Source organism: Pelobates fuscus, chromosome 10 (genome assembly GCF_036172605.1).
Source record: "Pelobates fuscus isolate aPelFus1 chromosome 10, aPelFus1.pri, whole genome shotgun sequence".
NCBI classification, from domain to species: Eukaryota; Metazoa; Chordata; class Amphibia; order Anura; family Pelobatidae; genus Pelobates; species Pelobates fuscus.
The window spans coordinates 83,880,412-83,896,497 of NC_086326.1; the positions used below are offsets into that span (position 1 = coordinate 83,880,412).

Sequence of the window (16,086 nt, forward strand, 5' to 3'; positions counted from 1 at the left end):
TATTATACTGCATTGGTGGTAAGTAAGAAATACCACACGCATGCAAATTACCATCAAATAGGATAAAACCAACAAATCATAGTGAAATCTGTATACAATACTTTAAAACAGATTAAAACAAATTGGTCCCACTCACGTGGCACTGAGCCGTTTGTAGTGGGCTCAGACCTTAAGCGCCTTATGTAGTTGGTTGCTGAGATCAAGTACTGGAATCGGGTACTGGAATATTCCACTGGATACTAAAATCTGCAAGAAAACGAGCAGAGGAAAGAGACCACTGTTAGCAGGGAACACTCTGAAACGTGTGAAAAGTCCTTTGCCATTTATCCTGTTTTGTTTCAGAGTGTTCCCTTATAGCAGTAGTCTCTTTCCTCTGCTTGTTTTCTTGCAGATTTTAGTATCCAGTGGAATATTCCAGTACCCGATTCTAGTACGTGATCTCAGCAACCAACTCTATATATCCCGAGGCGCTTAAAGTCTGAGCCCGGGGGGTCGGAGCCAACTGGGGATCAGGTCGGTCGCATAACCCTGAGCTCCATATCTCAACCTGAAAAACTGACGCTTACAAGGCAGATAAGAACCCCTAAATGAACGACCCACTCACCAGAGGCTTCCTGGTACACCATGGGCAAAAAAACTAAGAAGCCGAGGGCAGATAAAGCCCCCACGAGCCGAGACATCGGAGACTTGCTCCGCGGCACAACTAAGGCCGCATGGGACAAGATGGCGACGGCAGATGACTTGTACTCATACTCCTCGGACGACTTTACTGCTGACCTGGATATGGGAACAACTGCCAACACAGCATCAGCTCCCACCAAAGCCACATCCAAACCGGGGGAACCGGTGACAGCGGACTTGCTTCAACAAATGCTGAGCGAGCTACGCAAAAATATAGCGACAGACATGGCATATTACAAAACTGCTATAGACACAGCAACTGCCAAAATCAAGAGGCTGGAAGATATCTCCGGCACCCAAAACACACGGCTAACGGCTGTAGAACAACAAGTGGCCGATCTCCAGCACCACCAAAAATCCTCCTCAGACAGAATGGACGCTATGGAAGACCAATGCAGGAGGTACAACCTAAAGGTCAGGGGCATACCCGACTCAGGGGGGGCGATAGAGGCGCCACACTACATCAGGCGTCTTTTGAACACTGTCCTGCCACCTAAGCAAGCGAAGACAGTACAGCTAGACGGAAGGTTTAGGCTGCCAAAACCTACCAAAGCCCCTGCGACCGCATCCATGGTTCTCATAATCCGATTCCAATCACTCCAACACAAAGCTCTGACCATGGCAGGGATCCGGGGAAAGACCCCTTTACACTTTGAGGGATCAACATTATCCATCTTCTCGGACCTGACCAGGGCTACCATGGCATAGAGAAAGGAGTTAAAACCAAGCCTACAGCTCCTGCAAAATAGATATATCCCCTACAAGTGGGGAACCCCAAGAGCAGTCATTGTATCCCACGGAGGGACCACACACAGAGCACACAGTGTTCAGGAGCTCGGATCATTCCATTTAAAGTATTGTATACAGATTTCACTATGATTTGTTGTTTCTTGAGGTTTTATCCTATTTGATGGTAATTTGCATGTGTGTGGTCTTTCATACATTTTTAGTGTGCTCTACACAAACATGTATTCCTGACCCTATAGTGAAAACCCACCATTTAGGTGCTGTGGCTTGCCCCCCACCCCCGCCCTCTCAAAATGGGTTAAAACTTACCTTATTTTCAGCTCTCCATGTGTCTGCCGGCGCTGGCCCCGCCCCCTTGGTGACATCCTCAAAATTTTGCCAATTTTTAGCCAATCCCATAGGGAAAGCATTGAATTGGCTAAAACTGGCAAGGGGGCAGGGTCAAACACAGTTTTGGCCAATCAGCACCTCCTCATAGAGATGCATTGAATCTGAAAAGGCAGTGCTTACATGAAAATGCCTGAAGGGAGCTATTATACTCACCAGAACAAATACATTAAGCTGTAGTAGTTCTGGTGACCATAGTGTTACTTTAAGCTATGAGTGTCCTGTTTAATGGATTTGTATCTTATCAGTGAGCCTGTAAATTATCATTTATAAGTGTTGGAATTTCCACCTATTTTCAAGTTTACAATGGATCAATGCCACCCTTGTTCTGTGTGATCTTTATAGACACTGGCCTTATGGGATTATTTAGCCATAGGTGACGTTACACTATCAACATTTGTAGCCAATTGTTTTAAGCTTTACTGATCTACATTTGTTCCTCAAATATTGCTGTATTTGATTCAAGGTTCTACTATAAAAGCACTAGAACCATTTCCCCATTCCCTCTGCCACTGTCTGCATAGGAGTATTATGAAAACTGTCAGCAGTTTGTTTGTTTGTTTTTGTCATTTTTTGCCATTTTGTAACGAAAGGGCCCATTAAGCACCATAAAAACTATAGCTTTTGTCATGTTTATGATACTATGAATCTGTAGGCTCCATCTATATATTTGTTATCAAATCATTATGTGCTCGCAGAAGTGTAGTATTTGGATCAGGGCACCAAGAGAGATTATGGGTGCCGGGGAGATACAGTGTTTATGGTGTTTAGACTGTATTTACATCTACATTAAAAAAAATTAATTCTTGGAAAATTATTTCAAGATGTACTTTTATTCTTCGCAACCATGAATACAAGAGAAAATTCCAGCTGCAGTTTATGGAAATCTGTTTGCTTACTCAAGACTATTTAAGTGATTTTGCTCACAATATGCCATTATTTTCTTGGTAGCAATAAAATAAATGTTCACTCACCTCATACATCCAAGCACTGAAAGGCCTTTGCCAAGTCTCTTTCTTCTCCAAGTGGAGATAGGCATTAAATAGTATCAAGTAGATGTATCGCTCCAAGTACTGAAGACTCCTTAATTGGAGTAGCTGCATTTCTTTAACATTTTTGGCAGTTTTTATCTGCAAAGAAAAGTTTAGAAGCCCATCAGTGAAAAGAGTAGAGAGAGAGTTTCATATTAATTCAATATGGTGGTGATTGTGACATTTAAAAAAAAAAAAAAATCTTTATTTAGATGTTTTCAATATTTGGTTAAGCAAAAACAGGGATTACAGAATGAAGAAAGGGAAGTGGGTACACATCAGAAATAATACAATATCGTTGGTATCAATGAAGCGTCTTACTTGAGTGTACAGCAGATAACACAGGTGGAGGCAGTACAAACATTAAGGTATACCGAGGGAATATATTATTATTATTATATTATTTATATAGCGCCAGCAATTTCCATAGCGCAATGGGTGGACTAACAGACACGTAATTGTAACCAGACAAATGGATGCACAGGAACAGAGGGGAGGAGGGCCCTGCTCAATGAGCTTACATGCTAGGGGGAGTGGGGTATAGTGACACAAAGGGTATAAGTAGGGGTAATGAAATAGGTTGCTAGAAAAGTAATCACTGAGAACTTAGTAGGTTATTTTTGACAGTTGCAGGAGAGGAGTCATGGGGCGGGAGGGAGATGAAAACCCGCTAACAGTTTAAATTATACGCTTTCCTTACGAAGTGTGTTTTCAAAGATTTTTTGAAGGAGAAGAGACTGGGTGAAAGTCTAACGGAGAAGGGAAGGGAGTTCCACAGAAAAGGTGCAGCCCTGGAGAGGTCTTGGAGGCAAGCATCAGGTGTGGGAGTACGGACAAAGGATAGACGTAGGTCTTCAGCAGGGGCCCTAACGGGACATATTTGTGTATTAGGGAGGATAGGTAGGTTGGAGCAGCATTATGTAGGGACTTTTAAGCAAGCACCAGAATTTTAAATTGAGCCCTATATCTAACTGGAAGCCAATGTAGGGACTGACAGAGGGGGGGGTGGGGGGTGGGATTGGGAGGTGCTGGCAGAGAGGAAAATAAGCCTCGCTGCTGCATTCATTATAGGTAGCAGCGGTGCAATCTGGGAACACGTAAGACCACTGAGAAGGGGATTGCAGTAGTCAAGGCGAGAAAGAACAACGGCATGGACCGTGTCTGGTATTAAATAGGAGGCGGATGTGAGCTGTGTTTTTGAGATGGAAGCAGCAGGATTTGGCGATCGACTAGACATGAGGGGTGAAGGAGCGGTCAGATTTAAAGAGAACACCTAGGCAGCGAGCCTGCATGGTAGAGCTGATGGTGGCGCCGTTGACTTGGAGGGAGACAGACACGGGAGTAGCAACATTTGAGGGAGGAATGACCAGAAATTCTGTTTTGGATAGGTTGAGTTTAAGGAAGTGAGCAGCCATCTAATTGGAAATCGCAGGGAGGCTGTCAGAGACACGAGTCAAGATAGGTGGAGAGAGGTCAGGAGAGGACAGCTAGATTTGCGTGTCATCTGCATATAAATGCTAATTTCAAGAGAAATTGGCACTTTAATAAATGTCACAAATCGCACCCTTCTGACAGACAGACAGACAGCTGGGAATGCATACTTCCGTATTCGTCTTAGTGCTTGCTTAAAACAGAAGGCAATGCTTCTCATAAAGAAGCCCTGAAATCAATGTTTCTCTATCAGGATAATTATTTTTGCACACTGCAACAATTGCAGCACTGCACGAGAGGACCCCAATGAGAAGCATTAGATTGGCCCAAGAGATACCCTCTAGTGAACATATCCCAGACCAGGGTGGAGAGGGGCAGAGTGGAGATGAAGCAAGTAGACCATCTTGTTTATGGATTAGAGGTAAATGCTTTATGTTAAGGGAACATATGGTGTCCAAAATGTAATTACATATTAGAACACTCCAGACTTACAAGTTAATATAAATATAATTTATTTATAATGCTGGAGTTCTCCATCAATTCTGCATTACCAATGCAGCAGAGAGTGTCATGAAGAGCTCTGATTTTTAGAAAACTGCTTCTACATTGTCTAAAATAAAACCAGGAGATTACGCCAAAAGACTCAAAGCAACATAACCCATACATTGAGCATTGTTTCTGTTGTTTATAATGTCTTGAAAAAGTGGTAGCTCTATGTGCTTATTGTCATATTCAGTAGAGCATTCTGGGAAAAATGTAGGAGCATGTCAACATGTTTTAGAGCAACTGTGCCCGAAGGTTCCCCCTCTCTCCCTCAAAAGGCTTGCCTTGGTGCACAACAATACATTTCAGATTTTACTTAAATCGGTGGGGTATCACTTTATGATCCCTCCACAACTTTATATGTAACATGATCATCGTGTTATTTCAATAGGAAGATCAGGTTTATCATGTTGTAAAATCTCACATTGTACAATGTGATGTCATGCTTTTGAAATGAAAACTAGATTGCATGGTATGACTCAACACTGTGCAGCGTGGGGTCCATTAAGCTTTGGCAAGCACCTGGATATAACAGCTGTTGTGGAATGAATTGTAAATGCTTAAATAAATATAAAGAATATAATGACGAACCAAGTATTATGGAGGATGGAGGGGAGGGGAGAAAAAAAGGAAAAAAATTATTAAATTAAAGTCATTTTGTTTCCATAGTAAACCAATAATTAGTGTGAACTTTATTTCAATTTGCTGCTATTTAGCATTCTAAAAGTATGCATTTTATAACAGGAAAAGCATTAAAATACTAATACTAATAATAATCTGTTTGGATTTTATTTGGTCTGTTAGTCACCTTTGTATGCTGTTCATCAGGTTCTGCTTCTGCAGAAATTTGACATACACATTCTACAAGAGCATTTGTCAGTACTGAGAGTAACATTTAACAAAACTCAAAGCAAGAAGAGATCACTGGACACAAAACACTACTGCATGGACCATCAACCAGAAGCAGAAAGTCTTATGTAGGGAAATCCAAACTTGGCATTTTTGGGTCACTGAATCTTAGGATGCCATGCATGCACAATTTTAGATGAATGTAAGTCACTTGAGTTATCGGCCTTTAAATACTATTCATCAGAACCAGATAGAAAAATAACTTCGTGTTGCTTTTTCATGAAGGATGTCCATATTACCAAAATTACAGAGACGTGATCTGGTCACCACTATGTTTCCCAAGAAAACAATGGCATCTAACTCAACAAAATCCCGTACAGATGTGTATGAGCGTCTCAACTTGAGTGCCAGCAGAATATTTCCCAATAAGAACCAGTGGTGGAATGGAGATTTTTTTTATTCATAAACATTTGGCTGAAAGGGTTGTCTTACTAAGGACCAGTATCAAGCATTATCAAATACTATTTATCTTTCCACTAGCTGGAAGAAGTAAAATCTCAGCTTCTCATACAGCATCTGACTTGTTGCATCAAAAAGAGTAGGCACTTTAACTATAGGTAGAAAACCTATTAGTTATTTTAAGGGGAGACCTCACTCCTCGTCAAGCCACCAGGGGTATGATTAGTAGTTACGTATAATCAGAATTTATCTGGGTTTATGCTGTGGATAGCAATCAAAACATACACACATCATGGACTTTTTGCGTTTAAACGGTTTGTGTGCAACCTAACGCTTTATCTACTGTTTCAACTTCATAAACTGGCAAGTCCAAGCCATGCCTCTCAACGTTTACAGGTCTGCAACTCCCATGTTTCACAGTCAGCCTCAAGTGTATGGTCACTTTAGGATACCTAGGTCAATAGCAGACATTACTTGGTTATATTTGATTAGATGTACCAGTTGAACAATGATTTCAGTGGTCCAACTGGGACACTTATTCCCAAATAATGCCTTGCTCAAATTATTGCAGCGAGATTTAGAATAATGACGTGTGCCTGCAAACTATACCATGCCATAGAATGCATTGAAAACAAAATGAAAATTATCCTAAAAGAAGAAACATTCACTTAATAATCAAATAGTTCCATGTGTTAACCCCTTAAGGACACATGACATGTGTGACATGTCATGATTCCCTTTTATTCCAGAAGTTTGGTCCTTAAGGGGTTAAAGAAATGACTGCATACAAGTGAGACTCTGATTAGGATGTTAGAAGCTTTTCTTTCTAATGAAATCTATATTATAGTAGGCTGTGAAATACATTCAGATCTCCTGAACGGCTGCCACGTCAGCAACCAGGGACTCATTAAAACCCCATGACTGTAGAGCATGGTATTTATAGTGTTTACGATATTTTATTAACCAACTGCCATGGTTTCTTCTAGGTGAGTTCTTTCCATCCGCCGAGTTTGAGTTTACAGTTCAAAGAATAGAACACTTAGGGGCCTACGACATTGATGGCATTAGATCAGATAACCCATTTACCCCTGAGGGCCAGCCGACAAACGGTTTATTTCTGTTATTGACAGAGGACATTAATCCTGTATGTCGGCTATTTAAAGACTCCTACAACCACAATCTTGGTGAGACGTGACTATTGCTGAGTGCCACACGATTAAGGCTTTTGAAAAGCCCCCCAAGTGCTGCTCCAGTCATCTGATTGGTGTGGCACCATGCCACAGCCATTGTCATAAGGCAGCATCAAGAGGTCAAGAAGAATTGTATACTAGTCTGTTACAAACTTGGAAAATGCTTCAAACTGTTTATGTTGCTTTATTTTGGATCGACAGCAAATACAGATGTGAAGTCTGAGCTTGATGGACACGTCTCTTTTCACCCTTTGTAACTATGTAATCTCTAGGTAAGTAATGTTTCAATTAGCAAGTGTTTTTTTAATTTTTCAATTTTGTTTGTTTATACACATTTATTTACACATAATTCATTTTTGTTTTAAAGAAGTGCTGTTTTGATTATACATATTCCTGCATATTAGATTATATTTACATGAGCTCAAATATTTATTCTCTTAAATTCAAAATCTAGACAAAGGAATAAGCATCTTATTTTATTATCATGCGGTCAATAAAAAATATTTTCCTATACAGCTGGTAATTTAGAAATATGCAGAGTACACATCGCTGGATTTACCATTGGCATGAGAATTGTTGATTTCTAACCAACGAAAAAGATTTATAAAAAAAAATGTACTTGTATAAAAAACATCTTTTAGCCTTTGGCTGCAACTTATCATTAATAGAGCCAATATTTGCATCATTCTATCTCCAAGGATGGAAATCTCTCTCATTGCAATGAAAAAGGCACATTTTCCTAGTAAATTTTTTGTAATATTAATGTCACCTAATAAAATGGATATGAACATATGACACTTGGCTCAACTGGCAGACTTTATTCTTGGTCTTATTAAATCCGTTCTTTTTGGCCATTTCCTGTTGCCGACCTTCAGGAAAGTGTCAGTACCCTCAAAAAACATTTAGGCCATGCCTGGTTTAGGTACCAAAATACCAAATATTGGGAAGGTTGGTTTAAAAGTTACATTTAGTGACTAGTTTTAGCATTGTAGGTTGCATAGTCATATTTGTTTTTGCTAGAAGAAACATCTGATTGGAGAAAAGATATTATCAGAAATGAGAACTTCACTGGGGAGGATCACCTGCTGTGACATGTTCCTCAGTGCTGGATGAAAAGTTGTATAGCCATTTAAATGTATTTTTTTTTTTTTTTTTTAAATGGGTGGACAACATTCTAAACATGAAAAAAAACACAAAATAAAAAAATGATAATTATTACCATCGGCATTTATATTGGGGAATAACCACAGCACTTGCCAATTTTAGAATGAGGATATTTGTCAATAAGTAACTGACAAATATAATAGTAAATACTATTGACAGAGGTGAGATTAGAGTGTTCCTTTGATTACTTGAGATATCACAGATCACTGGTGATATTATTAAAGCATAAATAGTCAATATTTTTTCTCTTAACTGAATACGCACGCCTCCTTGTTGCAACGACCTGTCACTTGGTGCTTCACTCGACCTACACTAGCGTAAAATTCCTAAGGCCAAGACATTTATTCCCTAAAGCACACAAATGAAATTCCAGGCTGTGTCTGGCTTTTTGTGAATGTGGAGAATCCAACTAGTGGTTACAGTTTTTATTTTTTTTTACATTGAGAAATATCAGAGATGTTCCATGAGAAGAAAAAACACAGGTTCTGAAATTGCAAGATATAAAGTTACAAGAGTGTACAGACAGGAATGTAAAATAACCAGAGTGATTGTGGCAAGGTGAATGAATTCCACAATAAAAGAAGGATTTATATTTTTGTTTGGATACTACCATTTTTATGCACATATTACGTCAGTGGATTTAAATCATGGATACCAAGCTGAGCTAAGAAAACATGGCCGACCGACAAATGGAAATAAAAACAGCGAACCAGCTGGCTAAACTAATACGACATTGATTTTTTACTTTTTTTTTATGTTGTACAGTAAGACCTGGCTGAATATGTTGACAAAATTTCCTTTCTGCTGTTCAGCAAATTATGCAAAACATAGCATTGGTGTTGCAGATTCCAAGACGACAGCACATTTTTGAGCAATTGGCTAAAAGGTTCTGGTCAAATACAGAGCCGACATACATGGAATGTCATTTTCCTCCAGCAAACAATCCACAACTTTATATGTATTAGATTTACAGGCGAATACAATGTAGAAAGAAAAGTGTTTTACGCAATCTACAGTCATGTTTGTAAACCAATGCCCAGATGTATCAGGTCGCTTTTGAGCTCCACATACTACAGCAGGAAACATTTTAATAAAATAAAAACACACATTGCACACACTAACAGACATACTTGAAAACGAGAGAAATCTCAGGTTATCCTTCCTGGTAAATAGTTTATAAATAAATACTGCAAATAGACATACATATGACACTGCCCACACAGAAACAGATATATACTGTATGAGTCTTTTGAAATGTGAACGTTCCTGTGTGTTCAAACACATACACACAAACACTCGCAATCATACTAAAACACAAACATGCTGGCTGACGTAACATAGAAATATACATATGGATACTGTACACATGCTGATATTACACAAACATATATAATGACATTGCACACACAGAAACGCATATACATGTGCTAGCACTGTCAGTGAAAGGCGCTTGAGTGTTTCTGTGTATACAATGTCAGTATGTTTGTCTGCGTGTGTACAAGTCAGTATGTTTGTCCATTTTTCTGAGTGTGTAAACATATATACTGGTGGTACTACACACACAGTGACAGACACATATACTAACATTGTAACGTGTCTTTGTGGGTGTTTTTTTTTTATGTGTGATTATAAGTATGTGTATTTTTCTTCCTCTGTGTGTGTGTGGGGAGCATAAGGAAAATATTACATCTGCCATCACTCTGCCAGATTCCATTTGCAGGAAATTAAAGTAGTTACAAAATACAGAATTACACCATAACTTGGGCCTAACTCATATCCCATATCGCTAACTACTATGGGATAACGGTATAGTATTCATGTCCCTACGCTCATTCGCGCCCCCTTCCTGTTTGCAAGAAAAAAAAAAATTAAATATAAAGTTTACTCACCTTTTTCCAGTGCTAAGGCTCCCTCAGCATTGCTTACCTTTCTGCCTTTCACAAGGTCATGGAGGAGACATGGTTTCTTCCGTATTGGTCCAATCCAATACTCCTCGTAGAGAAGCACTGGGGACCTAATGCACATGCGCGGCAAGTGCTGTGCATTCAAACCTCTCTATAGGAAATCATGAAATCACACTTTCCTATAAGGCTTCCGTGTCACCTGACTGAGTTTTACTCAGTCAGGGCCGCGGAGGAGCATGTGAGGGCTGTCATACTGACAGCTGCAAGAGGTGGACTTAATTCTATAATGTAAACATTGCAGTTTCTAAAAAAGGCCAATGTTTTACCCTACAAGGTTAAAAACACAGCCAGTGGCGTACATACTGCGGTCGCAGCTGCGAACGGCCCGTCACTCCAAGGGGCCTGGCCCCCCTGCGGACCACCGCAACCAGGTACCAGCTGCCACGTTGCGCGGCAATCTGCCGGGGCCGCATGTTAAGGGGTCCATCGGGTGGCCCATGCTGTCAGGGCCACCCGATGGATATGGATTATTAGAGGGCCCGGTCAGCGCTAGGCGCTTTAACAGTGCAAACAGGCCCCCTGTGATGAAATCACTGCTGGGAGGAAGTGACCCCCCGTCACTCCTCCCAGCTATCAGACTCCGCGCGGGAGGAAGCAGGAAGGAGAAGGGAGTCAGAGTGGGAACTGACTCCCATCAGGCTGAGCCCCTACTGGACCCCAGGGAAAGTCACAAAAGGTAGGAAACAGGAAACATGTTGTGTCTGTGTCTCTCTGTATATGTGTATGTGTGTGTCTCTGTGTGTGTTTGTGTGTGTCTGTGTCTCTGTATGTGTGTGTGTGTGTGTGTTTGTCTGTGTCTGTGTGTATTTATGTGTCTGTATGTGTGTGTCTCTGTATGTATGTTCCTGAATGTGTGTATGTGTGTGTCTGTGTATGTATATGTATGTATGTATGTGTGTGTCTGTATTTATGTGTGTATGCATGTGTCTGTCGGGGGGAGGGGGTCTGTCTGTATGTATGTGTCGGGGGGGCCCACGGATCAGGGGAGAGAGGAGGGGGCACGGATCAGTTTTGCACCAGGGCCCCATGGATTGTGTGTATGCCACTGGACACTGCACGCATGCCACTTCAAGAACACAATTGGATGGAAACATTCACAGGACCTAATTAAACAGGAGTAATCTTGAGTTAGCAGACACTTTTATCACTGATTTTAGGAAGTGAAAAATAAATTTACAACAGCCTTAAACTTCATAATCTCATTCTAAAAAAGCATCTACAGCAATTATGATATTGTATTTAAATTCTGGAGAATATAACACTACATGCAAGTTTCATTTATTCTTGAGATTTGTACACAGTCACGGAATCTCTACTATGTTGAGAGTAAACAGTTCATCAAAAGGCAATGAGCTATAGAACGGTGCAATAGACAGACCGTTTTATCATGCCAATGACTATGGTTTTTCTGAGTAAAATGTGAAATGCACTGCAAGGTTAGCCACCATGCAGTAAGAATCACAAGCAAGAGGCATTGGAATTCTCCATGAACCGCAAAGTGACAAGAGCAACAATGTCACCTCAATTTTCACAGAACATTGGTGTTAAAGAGTCAGCTCTCTGTAAATCCTAACACAGGATTCTATGGAAAATCATCATCCTCGGAGCACTGCAATCTGTCAGTCTCTGACAGCAGTGGGCATTCTCATAATGAAACCTTCATTTCAGCCACAAAAAACAAACTCATAAAATAGAGTTCAAAACATGGAAAAATATGAAAACATGCAATGTGTTTTCTCTACTGATGCTCAAACAGCACAAATAAAGACTGCTGCCAGGCATAGAATTAATAACAACATGCCAAGGATATCAGAGCAGTGGGAATAACAAAACGCTGCTCTTCCACTGTCCCCCAGTAATTTTTGCCCTTATTGTTCCCGACTCCTTAGAATAATACAATATATTCAGGCATGGATCAGAAAATGGTAAGATGGCTCTGTGCACAACAGGACACCCTGAAAATGCAAGAGGTTTTAATGTTCTAAAACGGTTCCATATTCTGAAAGTAAATCTGGCACACAAACAAACCTTTCTTCCTTTCATGCTGTGACACACACTGGACAACTGTAAATAAAATGATTGTTTCTCTGCTATCTATTCTGATTAATAAAAATTAAAAAAAAAAAAAAAATACATGTAACAGTTACATAACATACTTCAAAAGCAAACAAACTGATTTGTATTGTAGAAAGTGGAAAATCACAAACAAAAATCACTTCACCAATTGTATATAATTCCATAGCAAGGTTGTTTTCAGACAGTACTTTTTGATACCCTAATAATATTAAGATTTTACTACCCTCTATTCCATATGTATCAACATATACACTGATCAGCCACAACATTAAACCACCTGCCTAATATCATGTAGGTCTTTCTCGTGCTGCCAAAACAGCTGTGATGCATCAAGGCATGGACTCCACAAGACTTCTGGATGTGTCTTATGGTATTTGCCACCAAGAAATTAGCAGCAGATCCTTTAAGTCCTGCAAGTTGCGAGGTGAGACCTCCACTAATCAAATCAAATCCAGTAATGCTCAATTAGATTGCGATTTATGGAATTTGGAGGCTAAGGCAATACGTTGAACTCTTTATAATTTTCCTCAAACCATTCTTGAACAATTTTTGCAGTGTTTGCAATTTTAAAAGAGGTCACTGCTATCAGGGAACACCATTGCTATGAAGGGGTGGTATGTGGTCTGAAACTATTTCTAGGTAGGAGGTATGTGTCAAAGAAACACTCACATGGATGCCAGGACCCAAGGTTTCCCAGCAGAATATTGCCCAGAGCACAACACTGCCTCCATTGGCTTACCTTCCCATAGTACATCTTGCTACCATCTTTTCCCCAGCAAGATGCACTTCCCATAGTGCATCTTGTTGCCTTGAGCCAGGTAAATAGTGCACGCACACCTGGCCATCCACCTGATCTAAAATATCCATTCCACTGCTATATGGTCTAGTTCTGATGCTCATGTCCAAATTGAAGGCACTTTCGGCGTTAGACATGGGTCATCATTTGCGCTCTGAGCAGTCTGCAGCTATGCAGCAAACTGTGATGCACTGTGTGTTCTGACTCCTTTCTATCATGGCCAGCAACAGTTTTTCTTAGCAATTTGAGCTACAAAAGCTCTTCTGTGTGATCAGACCATACGGGAGACTTCACTCCCCACATGCATCAATGAGCCTCGAGTGCCCATGACCCTGATGCCGGTTTACCGGTTGTCCTTCCTTGCACCATTTTTGGAAGGTCTTAACTACTGCATACCGGGAACACCCACAAGACCTGCCTTTTTTTTTTTTTTAGATGGTCTGACTCAGTCGTCTATCTATTACTATTTGGCGTTTGTCAAAGTCACTTGCTTGCCCATTTTCCAACACATACAATTCAAGAACTGACTGGTTACTTACCGCCTAATATATCCCACCTCTTGACAGTTGCCATTGTAACGATATAATCAATGCTATTCATTTCACCTGTCAGTGGTTCTAATGTGACTAATTTGCAGCCTTTGATTTATATACTAAAGCAAGCAAGACTCTTGCGGATATGCTTTATGGATTAAAGGAACACCTTAAGAACCATACTACAGCAACACTACAGGCATAGAGTTTCCTGAAAGCTGCAGTGAAGCCTGGAAGTGTTGTCCAGCAGACCTTGGGTAAGAAGTCTAAAAAGTTTGACTACTTTAATAGGGGGCATCAGGGAACTCCTAGCACCTTTATCACTACAGAATGTTGCATTAGTTATAGTGCTTTGAGTGTCCCTTTAACTAAAGGCCCCCATTCTGTCTTATCTCAAGAGAAATCCCTGCCTTACTCTAAACGGTAGTTCAAAATTGAACGCAAAGTCAATATTTTGGTGGATTGCGGGGATTGCCCGCATGTGCTGTAGGTACTCAATACTCCTCTGTAACAAACACTGAGCTCGAAATCATCAACCTGAATGAGATCAGTTTCTTTTTTGAATAGAGCCTTCCCTCACATTTCGTTAAGAAAAATAAACACCAACATTAAACATAAATTATTCATTGAGAACATTATAGGTGTCAGAAGGTTACTAAAAAAAAAGTGCATAACCATCAAAAATATAATAAAATGTGACTATCTTGACATTATTCTATCATTAAATGTTTTGTTTTTGGTGGTTCTGGATTCACCACGTATGTTATTTGATCTTGAAGAGCTGCATCTGTGACCACATTGATCCAGACATATTTTGAACTTTTCAGACTTGGTACTTTTAACTCTTTGAGTGCCATTTGGATGAGCAATGTCTCGACCTGCAGTTTTGCAGATGGCGTCATTCTTTTGCACTCTCACCTTTTATAATGAATTGGAGAAACCATCTCCAGAAAAAATAAATAAAAAATTATTAATGACAAAACCGCAAACCAAATAAAGATGATTCAGATCTAGATCTGAGCCAACAAGTCCTCAGTTTCTCAGAAATAATCCAGAAAGCAGGGGTATGCACCAGCTGGTACTATTTCACATCTGTTTAGCACAGCTATGGCTTTACAGAGAACACTGACCAAGGCTTTTGGCAGTTAAATATGTGTAAATGGATACAAACATTCGACATTCAGAGAACAGGCTTGCATGGTTTCCTAGAGCACCACATAAGCCTTTGCATACGTAGAAAGTAAGGAATTTGCAAACAAGGGCAAAATTTAAGAGGGATTTTTTTTGCTCCCCCCTCTACATGATGTTTCATTATTTTTCTCAGTGTGAGATTTCCCCTTCCCCCTTCAGGATTCAATTTAGGCCTGATGCCAGCAGACAGGGCAACCACCTGATTCCCAGGCACTAGCACAGAGCAGTCAGCCATAGATTTGGTGTTTTTAATTTTCCCTATGTACTTTCAGTGTAGTTTGTACTGGCACTATTGAGTGAGTAGCTGAGGCAGTGGGATTAAAGGAACATTATTGGAACCCTGACTACTTCATCTCATTGAAGTCGTCTGGACACAGTGTCCCTGTCCCCCCGTTAGTCCTGCAATTTAAAACATTGAGGTTTTAGGGAAACTGCAATGTTTACATTGCAGTACTAAGACAGCCTCTAGTGACGGTCTACCAGACAACCCCTAGAGGTGCTTCCTGCAGTTTTACGGGGGTTTGACTCAGAAAACGCTGGGCATCCTCACACTCTACATAAGGAAATCTGGCATCAGAGAAAGCCCAATAAAAAAGCAAATAAGGAATGCTTTCCTATGGGGAAGGCCTAATGTGCTTGTAGCGCTCACTGTGCAAGTGCATTAGGTCCCCCCATTGGATGATGTCAGAGGAGCAGACTGACCGACCAAGGCAGAAGGACCTTGCATTGAAATCGGGTAAGGGAATACAGAGTTGTTTAATCCTTTACAACAAGGGGAGGGAGGCTGAGGAGTAAATCTTTTTATTCCTAATACTATAGTGTTACTTTAAAGAGCATATGGTGCTCTTTAGGAAAAACAGGCTTAAACTATTACTATAACCCTTTTCTCTTTGGGGAGGAAGGGGCATGAGGGGAATATTTAAAGACTGAATAGCGCTGAATAGTAAATAGAAACATAGATAGAATGTGACGGCAGAACCATTCGGCCCATCTAGTCTGCCTGTTTTCTAAATACTTTCATTAGTCCCTGGCCTTATCTTATAG

The 16,086-nt window shown here is 40.4% G+C and overlaps 1 protein-coding gene across 2 annotated transcripts in view; it reads right to left on the minus strand.

The window, feature by feature from the left end:
* The window catches only part of PALD1 (phosphatase domain containing paladin 1), a 315,653-nt gene that overhangs the window by 22,434 nt on the left and 277,133 nt on the right, over window positions 1-16,086 (minus strand). For both annotated transcript variants that reach the window (XM_063435101.1, XM_063435102.1), the window contains one exon: window positions 2,790-2,945. In XM_063435101.1, coding sequence (XP_063291171.1) covers window positions 2,790-2,945 — 156 coding nt within the window. The remainder of the gene's footprint in view (window positions 1-2,789; window positions 2,946-16,086) is intronic.